This window comes from Pteropus alecto, unplaced genomic scaffold, assembly GCF_000325575.1.
Source record: "Pteropus alecto unplaced genomic scaffold, ASM32557v1 scaffold8, whole genome shotgun sequence".
Taxonomy (NCBI): domain Eukaryota; kingdom Metazoa; phylum Chordata; class Mammalia; order Chiroptera; family Pteropodidae; genus Pteropus; species Pteropus alecto.
In genome coordinates, this window is record NW_006494609.1 from 13,221,381 (window position 1) to 13,236,266 (window position 14,886).

General features: G+C 36.7%; 1 protein-coding gene across 2 annotated transcripts in view; it reads right to left on the minus strand.

Moving 5' to 3' along the window:
- EML5 (echinoderm microtubule associated protein like 5) overlaps positions 1–14,880 on the minus strand; it is a 123,774-nt gene extending 108,894 nt beyond the window's left edge. For both annotated transcript variants that reach the window (XM_006925514.3, XM_006925515.3), the window contains exon 1: positions 14,678–14,880. In XM_006925514.3, the coding sequence (XP_006925576.1) occupies positions 14,678–14,874 (197 nt within the window). In that variant the 5' untranslated portion in view covers positions 14,875–14,880. The remainder of the gene's footprint in view (positions 1–14,677) is intronic.
- Between the last annotated feature and the right edge of the window lie 6 nt (positions 14,881–14,886).

Here is a 14,886-nt window from a genome sequence, read left to right on the forward strand (position 1 = left end):
AATGAAATATGATGTATCTCTCCATTTTTAGGTCTTCTTTGCTTTTTTTAGCTTCATTTTAGTTTTTAGTATACAGATCCTGCATAGATTTTTTTAAATCTGTATTTTTTTGTGTGTTCTTGTAAATGGTACTGTTTAAATTTCAGTTCCCACTTGTTCACTGCTGGCATGTAGAAATACAGCTGATTGATGTATGTTGACCTTGTATCCTGTAACCTGTTAAATTCAGTTATTAGTTTTGGAAGTTAGTGTAGTTGAGTGTGTGTGTGTGTGTGTTTTACAGATTTGAAATTTTCTATGTAGGCAATCATATTATCTAGGAATAGAGACAATTTATTTTTTTTCTCTAAGCTTTTTATTTCTATTTCTTGCCTTATTGCATTGGCTAGAACTTCCAGTACAATGTTGAATCAGGAATGGTAAGAAGGAACGTACTTGTCTTTTTTCAAGTCTTAGAAGGAAAACGTTCAGTCTCTCACCATTAAGCATGATGTTAGCTGTAGATTTTTTTATAGATGCTTTTATAGTTAAGAGGGTAACCTTCTATTCTTAGTTTGCTAAACATTTTAAAAAACATGAACAGATATTGAATATTGTCAAATTCTTTTCCTGTATTTATTGAGATGATCATATAGTTTTCCTTCTTTAGTCTGTTAATGTAGAGATTACACTGATTTATTTTCTAATGTTGAATTGGCCTTGTATTCCTGAAATAAACTCCGCATGGTCATGAAGTATTCTATTGAAAGATTTTATCTACTTATTAGCTTGCTTGGTTGAGAATTTTTACATTTAAGAGGGACAGTGGTCTGTAACTTCTTTTTCTAATGTCTTTGTCTGGATTTTATATTAGAGTAATGCCAGCCTCATAAAATAAGTTACAAAGTATTCCCTCCTCTTTTCTGTTCTGTAAGAGATGGGTGGAACACTATTATTTATCCTTAAAATGTCTGGCAGAATTACCAATAAAGCCATCTTTACCTGGAGTGTTCTGTTTTAGAAAGTTTTAAACTACAAATCCAATTACTTTGATAGAGGGTTACTGGTGTAATCTATTTCTTTTTTGTAAATTTTGAGTTCATATCTTTCAAGGGAATCATCCATTTCATCTAAGTCACCAAATAGATATGCATAGAATTGTTCACAGTATTGCTTTATTATCCTCTTATTGTCTTTGAGTCTACAATGAGAGCCTGATGAATACTGGTAATTTCTATCTTTTCCTTTTTGTTCTTGGTCAGTCTAGTCAGAAATTTATCAATTTAATCAATCTTTTCAGAGATCTAGCTTTTGGCTTGATTTCTTCCTACTGTTTTGCTGTTTTCACGAATTTCTGCTCTTTATTATTTTTCTTGTTTGCTTTTGGGATTAGTTGGATCTTTTTCTGGTTCTTAAGGCGGAATCTTAGATTACTGATCTGAGGTCTCTTTTCTTTTCAAATATATGCATTTATGATTATGACTTTCCCTTGGAATAATTCTTTAATTGAATCTCACAAATTTTGATGTGTTGTATTTTCATCTTCTTCCAGGTCAAAATATTTTCCAATTTCTCTTTGGTTCACTTTGAGTTAATGATTTTCATTTTGATTTCATTATGCTCAGAGAACATATTTTACATGATTTTAATTCTTTTAAATTTGTTGAGGTTTGTCTTATAGGATATGTCCTATATTTGTAAATGTTCCGATGGGCAATTGAAAAGTATGTGTATTCTGTTACTGACTCATGTTGCTTGCTATGTGCCATGAGTAATAGCCCTTTCTCTCTGACCCAAGAATCTCGTGTCTTTGCCAACATCCAAGAAACAGTAAAAGTCTAACGTAGTTTGCAAAAAGGATAAAAATACATCCCAAACTCTACTAGTTTTCTATTCTGCTGTGACAAAGTAACATAAACTTAGCATCTTAATGCAACACAAATTTATTATCTCGCAGTTTTGCAGGGCAGAAATCTAGCTACAGCGCGTGGCTCAGTTGGGTCCTTTGCTTAGAGTCTCGCGAGGCCAAAATCCAAGTGTCAACACAGTTTCATCCTTTCTGGAGTCTCTGAGGAGGAATCAGCTTCCAAATTCATTCAGAATGGTAGCTGAATTCAGTTCCCTGTGGTAAAAAGACTGAGGCCTTTGTTTTCCTGCTGGCTGTCACCTGGGAACTTCTCATCTCCCTAAGGCCACCTGCATTTTTCCTCACGTCGCCACCTCCATCTTCAAACCAGAGTCAGCACATTGAGTCCTTCTCAAGCTTTGGATCTTTCTGATTTCAGCTGCATCTCTTTTGACTCCAGCTGGAGAAAGTTGTTTTTAAGGGCTCACCTGACTAGATTGGCCCATCTGGATAATCCAGGATACTCTTTTAATAAAAGTTTTAAGGTTCATGCTTTAATTACATCTTCAAGTTACTTTTGTCTGGTAACAACATATTTAAAAATTCCAGGGTAGTGGAGATCTCTGGTTGGGGGGCAATCTGGCTACCATTCAGACTCAGATACTGAGATTTTAGGGAATTCTTATTTCCATTTTTGTAATTTTCAAGTCTAAATATGCAATGTTTCTACATCTTTTGTTCCTTTGCTGAGAACTTCTAATATTTGTTTCAAGAGCATTCCCCTTTACTTCATGGCATACAGTTATAACAACTGCTCTAAATTCTCTAATAAAGCTAACACCTAGATCATCTTGGAGATGACAACTTGTCTTTTCTAAACTGTTAAAACTTTCCTAATTCCTTGTATAATAATTTTGAATTTTATCCTGGACATTTTGAATATTGTGTTATTAACTCTGTGTCCTCTTGAAATCCTCTAGAGAATGTTCTTTTTTTGTTGTTTGTTTCAGCAGGCAAATAATCCAGTTAGGGCACATGTCTCAACTTACTTTCTGTGGTTCTAATGTTAGTTTTTAAAGCCCTTGCAGTACTAACACACACACACACGCACACATCCCAGAGGCCAATCTGAAATGTGGATGATTGCAGTTCAGTTCTCAAAGCTTCATATGTTTCTAGTCAGTTTCAACCACGTACAGCAGAGGAGTGAGTCTGGGACATCAAGGGTAGCTTTATGAGATCCTGTTCTTAAGCTAATTGCTCTCCATAAATTCCCCCCCACTCTCCATCTCCCAGGGGGCCCCTCATCATTGAGTGTGACTATGAAGGCCACAGTATGAGCCTCTGCACACTGTCATGCACTTCTGGCAACTGGGTCTGCCTCTGGGCAGAAAGAATTTCGCCTATTTTTTAAATGATTAGTTACCATATGATTGCATTGTAAGAGTTCTTGATATATATATACTAGGTTCAATTCTTTTCTTAAATATATATTTTGTAAATATGTTTCCAAGTTCAAGAACTATCTTTTCATTTTATTAATGGTATCTCTTAAAGAGCAAAAGATTTTAATTTTTAAAAGAAACTTTTTATTTTGGACTAATTTTAGGCTCACAAAAAAAGTTGCAAAAGTAGTATAAATAGTTCTTATATCCTCATCCCATTTCCATAATATAAACATTTCACATAACCATGGTACAATGATCAGGAAGATAAAATAAACATTAATACAATACCATAAACTAAAATACAGACCTTATTAAAATTCACCAATTTTTCTACTAATCTTTTTTTTCTGTTCCACGATCCTATCAAGGATCCCAGGCTGCATTTGGTTATTGCCCATTAGCTACTTCCCGTCCCTGTAACAGTTCATTAGACTTTCCTTGTCTTTTATAACCTTACACTTTTGAAAAGTACTAATCACTTATTTTGTACAATGTCTCTCAATTTGAATTTGATGTTTTCTCATGACTGGAGTGAGGTTATATATCTTTACCAAGTATACCATAACAATATTTGTTCTTAGTGTATCATATCAAGGTGTTCAGAATGTAAAAATATATTATTATTGATGTTTACCCCAATTCCTTGGATAAGTTGGTGCCCGTCAGGTTTCTCTGCTGTAAAGTTATAAGTATTTTAGGGAAGGTGCTTGGAGACTATGCAAATTCTCTTCCTCCTCAAACTTTCATCCACTAATTTTAGCATTAATTTGTGGCTCTTGTCTGAAACAGTTACTACTGTAGTATTCACCTAATGAGGTCCTCTGATTTCACACTTTTCTTCTATATTTATTAGAATTCTATTATAAGGAAAACTATCTTTCTCATTAATCTATTCATTTATTTATAATTTAAGCTAGTGTTAGTTTATATCGGCTTAAATGGGTATTTCATTCCAAGGGTCAACAAACTTTTTCTGTACAGAGACATATAGTAAATATTTCAGGCTTTGTGGGCCATACAATCTCTGTCATGACTATTCAACTCAACTCTACTGTTTTAATGCCAAACAGCCATAGATAATAGTTAAATCGCACATTCTCAGTGGGAGCAATATCACCTCTGAGGGATTAAAACTGGTTCTTGTGTGTGTGTGTGGGGGGGTATCTTATTTTTACACATAAAGCACATATATGCATACAGTACATAAACTGATATACAGTATATCTGTGGTATTAAAATTTTGTAGTGGGTTTGAACAATTAGGAAAAGAAAATTACTAAAAGGTTCCCTTAGGGGGACTATAGTGAAAAAAAAAAATCCAAGACAAATAGTCGCATCTGTTTTCCAGTAAAACTTTATTTACGAAAATTGGTGGCAGGCCACTTTTGACCCACGATCTTGCTTGATAACTCCTGTTTTTATTCTATGGGTTAAAATTCAATGCTATCGTTATTTTGTGGCTCAAATTATTCCGTTTTTCAGTCTTTAGGAGATCCTGGCTCCCTATTCTTTCAACAAGCCACCATCTCTTTGCACTTACTTACTTTGTTATACCACAAGATATTCCAGGCTCATCTAGCATTTTTCCTGCTCCAGCTCTGTAATCAACTACTTCATCAGGAAACCCCAGTTCCTTTTATTGCAAAATGGTGTTTAGAGAACAAGATCTGAGCAGAAGATGTGCTCATTGTTACTGCCTCTAGGTTGTCTCTGTAGACAGTTGTAGGGAATACATGCGTGTATACACGTCTGTTTTTTGTATCTATCTGCACACATTGATATCTATGATTCTAATCCAAAACCACATGGTTCATTTAAGACGTCTTCCTTTCCTTATTTATAGCTTCTTCCTCCAAGAGTGAGAAATGAAGCTCATAATCTAAACTATTTACTTAATTTTAGTATTTACGAAGTCATTCAGAATTGCTAGCTCTGTGAGGAACAATTTTACTAACTAAATAATAGCATTGTCTATAGTTCTTTTTGTCTTTATCTTTACAGTATCCAGTCAAGATATTGTTTTGTTTTTAGGTCAAGTTGCTCCCTGCAAAGCTTAGCACTGGAGGAGAGGGAGGCTGTTAAACTGTAGTTGGAATTTGTTTTTCTTTTTAATTAGTTATAGTTTTGGTATTCTCTGTTTAAGTAATAGTGCGGCTAGTATTCTGCACAGAAATTTCATAGTTATAAGACTGCATTATTTGGGGAAGAGCCTTTGGAGGTTACTTACTGCATACCTGCCACAGTCTTCAGTTATCTGGAAGTCTAAAAAGTTTTAATTTTAATGAGGTTTTATTTATAATTTCCTTTTTTATAAGTAATACTTTTTATCTATTTCCTATACTTTATGTTTATTTCCTATTTCCTATCGAAATTTTATAGTGTAAGTTTTCACATTTAAGATATATGACCCAATTTGAGTTAAAGTTTATATTTGGTGAGAGATAGCTGAGGTTCATTGTTTCTCCATGTGGATATTCAGTTGTTTTTAGCATCATTTGTTGAAAAACCTATCTTTTGAGTATACTTTATATGCTCACAGGAATCACCCAGTAGAAGAATCATAAAAAATACTGATATAGGAGAAAAAGAGAACTTGGGGAGCAAGCAAAAAAAAGGCAAGATGTTGTGCACAAGTGGAGGGATTAATATGCAATAGGAGCTGGATGTGTTGCTGGTGGGTGGGTGGAATCTGAGAGTTCTCTTCTGATAGCTCCAATTTTCTTAATGAGAAATAAAGCATGAGTGTTTTTCTAGTATTCTTGAAGTCAACTTAATATCTTATATCTTAATATCTTATATTTAAGTTTTACTCCACATCTGCCTAATATAGTGGTCAACATATAGCAGAATTCAACAACATTTACCAAACGATTTGGGAGAAAGATGATAGAAGTAACCATTTCAAACTGTACTTCTATTCTAAAACAAGGTGATTACTCATCCATACTGTGACACCATCATTTTAAATACAAGAACAGATTTTTTTAAAGTTCTTTTTCCTGTTACTATTCCTGAATAATCGGAATTAATTAGCTAAGAGAACTATCATCAAATGCCACAATTATATACTGTCATTTTAAGCATTTAATCTCTAAAATTATAACTATAAAATAGTAACACATTAAACAAACATAAAGGGGGCTGTCTCCAAGGTAGCGATCTTCATAGATTTTCCTACGACTGTGTTCATCAGTGCTTCTTTACATTTATCCTGACAAATCTTGAATGAGCATTTTTACAATCCTATTAAACACTTAGCTGATAAATTTTGCATTCCTTCCTTCATGAACTACCTCATGATCTCCGCTCCCCACTATCAAACTCGGCCTTGTGGCCTGCATTGTACTCAATGAATATAGATGGAATCAGAGGTGATGCTTTGCTCCCGACAAATTCACAACAGTATTATCTCTAGATGGCAAGATTGTGGGTAAATATTTTTCTACATTTTATACCTTCCAGTTTTCTGTAATAAGTAGGTATTACTAATTGAAAAAAATATAATAACCACCCCATAAGGGGGCCTACCAAGCCTCTCATCCTCCCTATTATATCAACCTCAGACTCCTATAGTCTCTTCATATGGCTGCAAAAACTGCCTTTTGCAAGGACATGTCATCTGATTCTAATATCCATGTTTCTGGTAAAATTTCTTACCTTGTTAGCAGTGCCACCTCGTATAGTATTTTATGTGTTAAATACATCACCTACGGATTAACTAATAAGTAGAAAAGTTACCCTGCGTCCAAGAAATGATGAGCAGTCTGTGGACGCCATAGTTAGTTATGACTTATGTCGCAAGACTTAAAATTGCTTTCCACTTTCCACTCCCAGTTGGGAATTATGCCCCGCTCCCGGATCAAGCTTAGCATCTGTATTTATATGGACGCTGAGGTGGTCAGACCTGGTTACATCATCATGTAACTAATTTAAATAGTACCACATCATCACATGACTAATTTAAACAGTACCACAAGCAACAACATATGAAGTAAAAACTGCAAGATTCTTAAGAGTAACTGCCTGTGGCAACCGTCATTACACTCCACAGACTGAAACAAATATGTAATGTGAGCTCCCTCACCAAAGGCAGTGGTGTCTAGTACTGTGTCTCCTGACCGAAAAAGAAAGTTCTTACATGGTGATAAAAAGAGACAGATTCAAGTGGACTGGGGGCAAAGGACGGATGTCGTCTTTCGCTGGGAGGCAGAGTAGGTACGTGATTCCCAGGAAGAGGAAGAAAAAATTCTGACAAGACGACCGATGGCGACTGTGCACCTCGGGTTTCCTAACTGATTTGGGGAACAGGCTATGTAGACTTCTCCGAAAGACTGAAAACGGAATAATTTGAGCCACAAATAACGATAGCATTGAATTTTAACCCACAGAATAAAAGCAGGAGTTATCAAGCAACGGATTGTGGGTCAAAAGTGGCCTGCCACCAATTTTCGTAAATAAAGTTTTATTGGAAAACAGATGCGACTATTTGTCGTGCAATTTTTTTTTCACGATAGTCCCCCTAAGGGAACCTGTTAGTAATTTTTTTCCTAATTGCCCAAACCCACTACAAAATTTTAATACCACAGATATCCTGTATATCAGTTTATGTACTGTATGCATATCTGTGCTTTATGTATAAAAAGTTTTTTGAGGTTGACTTCCTAGTCCGCCAGCTAAACATGGATGACGACCACATCGAGAGCAGTGGTTTTCAACCCTGGCTGCATATTAGTCATCTGGGAAGCCTAAAAATTAAAAACAGAAGCAAACAACAACAAAGAAACTATACCTGAGACCCATCCTAAACTAATTAAATCAGAATTTTTAGGGATGAGACTCAGCCATTGGTGGTTGTATTGTCTGTTTTGCTTTTAACTCTCCAAGTGGTTATAGTATGCAGCCAGGGTTGAGACTCAGGAGTCTAAAGCACTGGTTTTCAAACTTCATAACACATCAATATAACCTGAAGGTAATTAAGATGGATTGCTGGGCCCCGTATCTAGAGTTTCTGATTAGGCTGGAGTGAAGTCTGATCATTTGTATTTCTAACAAGTTTCCAGGTGATGCTAATGCTGCTGATTAAAGGATCACATTTGGAAAACCAGTGATCTAAAGTGTACTTTTCTTAATGTGCTCACAAACCACTTGAGAATGTTAAAATTCAGAATCTAATTCAGTAGGTCTGGGGCAAGGTTTGAGATCTGCATTTCTAACCGGCACCAAGATGATGGTGAAGCTGCTGGTCTGAGGACCACGCCTTTGAGTAGCAAGAATCTAGAGCTGCCGGCCATGTGTCGTTTTTTAAATTACCAAGTAAACTAGAAGCTGCCGGGACAAATTTTGAGGGACGCCAGTTTGTATGCTAATAATGACATGACTGATTCATTTTGAAGACATTTTTCTTCCCCACCCCTGACCCTGTTCCCCTGAACACACACAGTCTCCTGGAGAGTCCTGTGATTACAATGTAATTACTGCATCTCCATTAAGGTGAAGCACTCTTTGCTTTATTTGATACAGCTGATCACTTCCTTCTCCTTGAAATACTCCTTTCACTTGACTGTGGTAGCCTCACACTCACTTGGTTTCCTCCTCCTGCCTTTCTGGCCACATTTTGTCAGTTCTTTTTCATCTCCCCTATATTTAAATGCTGGAGTGTAACAGCAATCCATTTTTTTAGATCCCTTATCTATACTTACTCAGTGATCTCATCCAAGTTCATGGCTTTAAAAACTATATGATGATAACGCGCAAATTTGCGCCAGCTCATACAGCTTCTCTGAATTCTAGACACCTATGTTCAATGGCCTAATTTACAACCCCACTTGGTTGTCTACTACTATCTCAAACGAAACATTTCAAAAACAGAGCTCATGATCTTACCTTTCTCCCACATCAGAAAATTTGCTCTTCCCACAGTTTTTCCCCAATTCAGTGATTAACAACTCCATTCATTCAGCTGTTCAGCCCAAAAATGTAATCGTTACTGACTTTTCTGTGACAATTTATCTGATCCATCAGTAAATTAAGCTGCCTCTACCTTCAAAATATACTTGATCGTTTCTCACTATTTCCACCCTTTCTACCCTGGTCCAAGCCACCGATATTTCTTGACTGGATTATGGCAACCGTCTCCTAAGTGGTCTCTCTGCTTCCATCCTGCCCCTCTCCTTCAGTCTGTTCTTAATATAGCAGCCAGAGTGACCTTGTTAAGCCGTTAAGTCAAATTACGTCATTAATTTAATTAAATTGTTCCAACAACTTCCAACCTCACTCAGATGGGAAGGCTAAAATCCTCTCACTAGCTTATAAGGTCCTCCACTCTGCCCCCTCCACCATTACTTCATTAGACCTCATTTCTTACTACTTTTGCTTGAATTCACTGCCCTCCAGCCACATCAACTTTCTGTTCCTCAAACGCACTAGGCATTCCACTTTAGGGCTTTTGCATTTGATAGTCCCTTTGCCTGAAATCTCCTTCCCTCAGCTGTCCACACAGCAGGTCCCTAGTGAAGTGTTACCTTTATACTCCGCAGTGAAGCCTTCCTGGCTACCCTATCCAAACACCGATCCAAACTCTTTCCAACAGCGACCTCTCTGTATTTATGGGATGGAAACTTCATTTATTCAACACAGGTCAAAATTGTAGTTGGAAAAGCAATTCGGAATGCATAATGTTTCCACAGTGAATCAATATTTTTTGTGGTTTGGGATATATGGTCAATATTTCCCAAACTTGGCTAATAATCAGAATCATTTAAGGAGCTTTTTGCCAATTCTAGTCTTTTCCTCAGATGTACTAAGACTCCTCTAGAGCGGGAACCTAGAAATCTGTTTTTTAAAAAGTGCCCCAGATGATTCTATTTGGGAATCTGTATTCCAAAACATGCATTCCTAGAATTCTTAACAAAAGCAGTTTGAGAAATGGGTATAAACCCTTCCCTCAAATCTGACACCAGAATTTTCTTAAGCATTGTGCAATATCTAGAAGTATTACTTCAGAAAGTATTAGAATACATTTAGATTTAGTAAAATATCCTTACGTTTAATTAACTAGAATTAGGTGAGCTTAACTATCACGGTTTATACAATGATTCTATTTTATAAGATTTCATTTTATGTGTCAGGATATAAAAATATTTAGTTATTTGTTTTTCAAATACTTTAGTTTAAGGGATAAAATTAAGAGCTGTTTTCAAGGAAAGGTAGGAATTACCTAGCATAGTTCAAATTGTCATACTGTACCTAAATGTATATTGGATACATCATTATTTACTTAGGTAAAATTAAAATGCTTAGATTTGTATAACTATTTTCCTTTATTATTTTATAATGTTTCATGTTGAATATACAGATAACTAACAAAATATAATATTTTGGATATAAACTAAGGAAAACATATGGAATAATAAATACTTAGAAGCTATTAAGGACTTACTGTTCTTTCAAAGCCTTGTCACTAATCAAAGAAATAGTTATTGAGCATCTCCTTTGTGTAAGGGTCCCTGCCTTTAGGTATTGAGAGTTTAAGACACATCAGTCAAGAATCACTTAGCACACTATGTGTAGTAGGGACAGCATCTGTGTACCTGTGATATGGTATGTACATGGGACATAACAATTCACAATGATGTTTCCTACTGAATATAATAGCTAATCTGGGTCTTTAAGAAAAACAGAAACAGTCATCAGAATAAAAGAGTGAAGGTATTGCATTCTGGGTAGAGGTAACATCACATGCAGTGGTCTCGTGTTGAGAGAATATTTGAAAGAGTTGTTTGTACTCACTATCCTCAGTTCTTTTCCTCCCATTCGGTCTTGGCTCTACTATTTTTCACCATAGCACTCTTGCTGAGGTCACCGATGACCTCCACATTTGCCATATCCAGTGGTCAATTCTCTGTCCTCATCTTTGTTTTATCATTTGCCACAGTTGGTCACTCCCACCTTCTTAAGACACTTTTTAAAGTGGCATCTGGGACACATCTTAGTGTGGAAATATGTATTTCTTGGTTTACTTATTCTTTCAGCAAATATTTATTGAGCACTTATTATTTGCCAGAAACTATTCTTAGCACTAGAGATGTAGTCCTGAACCAAAAAGATGAAATTCCCAACCCTCATGGAACTTATATCTACTGGGAAGAGACAGAGAATAAACTAAGTAAATTTTATATTTATGTATAAATTATGTATGTAGTATGTATATATGTATAATTATGGATATAGTATATACATATACATTAGTTTTCTTTCTTAAGAACACCACCTACCACAATTGAAGAAAAGAGCTACCACACCTTTCATTCTGTCTAAAGGAGGTCTTATCTAGAAGCAATGAGTAATTACTATTCTAACCTCCAACCACATATGGTATACTTTTCAAAGTATTTCAGATGCATTGTCATTTAAGCTCATCACCGCCTTGTAAGATACTTTCACTATTTTTGAAAAAATCTTCAAATTCCATGTCTACATAATACATAAACAATGGGCTTGGACAGTTAGTTCCATTTGGAGGTTCACTCGCATAAGAAAACCAACTGTATTCCATCAGTCATCTTCATTGGCGATAAATGATTTCAAAATTGTCAATAATATTCACCACTTCAAGAACAAATCTGTCAAAAATGTGTTCATGGGCAATAACTAGAAAAATTTAAAAGCTATCACATCCTTTGGGAAGACAACTGGCAAAAGTTTCAAAGTATAGACCAAGCTATAGATGTGCATCTTACACTAAAACAGGTAGTAGTTTAGTATATTTAACCTAGTCTTAAACCTGTAAACACTTAAAAAGTAGAGAACTTTATCATGATAACTTGCAACAGAAAAAAATAGTGACCCTAAAATTTCTGTATTATTTCTGACTGAAACTAATGTCTGTATAAATCAATAGTACCGAAGTAAATAGAACTAAAGGATAAATTAGTAGAGAAGTATAAAGTATATAGATAAATGGTAACAAGAAGCAAAACAATTACAAGCAACAAGGACAAAATGGAAAAGTCATGTGGCACCATCATTAGCCACATTATGTGTACGAAGACAACAGAAAAACTGGTAAGCAAATGATAGACTGGTTGTGATTCGTTCTCCACAACCAATATAGCACTTACATTTTTAAAATCTAAAGACAATGACCTGCTCATTCTGGTTAGCCCCAGACTAAGTCCTAATTGACCAAAAAGCTTTACCTAAGTTTCAAGCAAATATGGAAACAAAATTATAATAAAAACAGCAATGACTTTTTGTTACTAAGGCTAACATTACAGCAACATTGTTTCCCACTACGCTTAGTCACATTTATAAATATTACATTTTCTGCTGTGACATAATTGAAAAATTACTAGAGCACTTTCTATATTTCAAAAATTGAATTGAAAAAATAACTCAAAGGTTTGAACACTGCCTGATCTATTTCACAAAACGATGGATCTCTGTCAATCTGATTTCTAAGCTATATTCTTAGTACTGTATTAAATTTGTGTCACCGATTTCAAGATGCCATATAATTCAGATTTTACTACCCCATTGCAATTCTTCAGGAAACCTTTTTATTGTTATAAATTGTTTTAATGATATATCATTTGCATGAAGTCATAAGCATGTATTCAATTATGACAAAAATGGAGTAATTTGCCATTTTGAAATATTTTGAGACAATGTATGAGTTACGCAACTATATGTATATAGGGGAAGGGGAAAGCGTTACCTTCCTTAGAGTTTACTGAAACACAATTATAAAAATTCAAGCAGCATGACATATGACATAGCTTCTAATTATGCTGGAAAAACAAAACAGAATTTACCCCATCAAATAAGTCATATTTCGTTTTGAAAGGCCTTCGTACCATACTGCTCCCAAATACCAAGGAGTAAAAACAATAGAAGTACACTTGCAGAAGACCTCAAAATCCTTCACACCTACCCCACCTACTGAATTCGGCCTCTCAATAGACTGAGTATCTGGAGGAGGGCGGATTCAACTAGGCGAAGCCACTACCCTCAGTACTGTGGGAGACCAACCACGTGGAAGAGAAACTGGAAAGGATTAGGGAAAAAGAACTGGGGTAAATTCTACTCTTGCCGTGAACAGCAAACAAATGAACCAAAAACGTCTGATTCTCTATTCCACAATCTCCATTTTTACTGTCCTTATCTTTACTCCACGTTGCCCTACCTTGTGTTTGTCCTAGGCCTCCTTCTCCCTCCTACAGATCATAGATGTACAGACATGCAAAATAGAAGAACCTAGTCATTTACAGAATTTAAGTACCAGACCTTCTTGCCTACAAGACTCCAAACCGAGATACAGAATTTGAAATGCCCAATTTAAATTCTGTGGAACATAAATGAAGAGATTAAACAGAGTAACCAAATCTGTAATAGAATCTCCATCAAAAAACCCCAGAGCAGCACATAAACACATTCTTAATGTTTTTAAATATAGTCTCCGTCTGTCAAGGACAAATATGCTGTGCTTGAGGCAATAATTAATGGCCTTGAAAAATTTCTGCCGCTTTTATTTGCCACAAAAGTTCTGCTGAGACACTGATTGAAAATTACATTTTAAATATACCGTTCACTAAAGAAATGTCAACAAACACTGGGACCAACTTTAGGATACCTCCCAAAGAAGAATTAAAATGCCAAAAAAAAAAAAAAACCAAAAAAATGTGGTTTATGTAAAAAATACAAAAGTAAACTTATTTAGGAGCACTTCAATGAAGAGGAAACAAGAGAATTGGACATCGGTAGAGTTTTTAGCAGCTTCTTTCAGACGAAGCCTACCCCCAAACTGCCGTGGGTGCGCAAATTTTTAATGTCCAATGAATCGCCTGAAGGTTGCTGGGGTTTCTTTTCTACCTGCTGATAACAGCAGGCAGTGAAACCTGAACTAATTAACATGGCCAAGAGGTGAGTGCCCTGCAGGATGCCACCTGGGCGCGCTCCCCAGGACCAGCCGACAGCTTGCGGTACTTTGTTCTGATCACTTTTATTAGGTAAAGGATTTCCCCCTGACGCTTTAAGAATTCGTTTAATGAAAACTCTCTGGCGGGATTTAAAGGGGTAAGTTGCTACCGAAATAACCTTTTTTTTTTTTTTTTTTTGCCGTTTTATAAATTTGATGCAGAGAGAGGAGTACAAAGCCATAAAAACGAACGCCCGGTGGATCGGTGGACTTGGTGTCACCGCCGCGACCCGAGGGAGAGACTCCAGAAGCTGAGGATGGGGAAAGGCGTTCGTGGGGGGTTAACACGGTCGACTCGGGACAAGACGGGTGCGGGGTTCTCTTCGGGCCGCTGCTCCCCGCAGAAGCGGGTCACGGCCAGGAGGTCAGCAAGTGCGAGCTCCGCGAGCAGTGCGCAGGGGCGACCTCGGGCGCCCCCGCCCCGCGTACCTGATGATGTCGTCGCTGTGGCCCCGGTAGAACTTCTGCCGGTGCTCGCGCGGGCTGTACACCACGCCGACGCCCGCCACGAAGTACACGATCTCCTTGGCCGCCGTGTAGTAGAGGTTGTTGCGGCACTGGTGGCCCCGGTAGCCGTACACCCACTCGAGCCGCAGGTGGCAGCTCGGGGCGCTCCGGGCGGCCATGTCGGGGCGCCC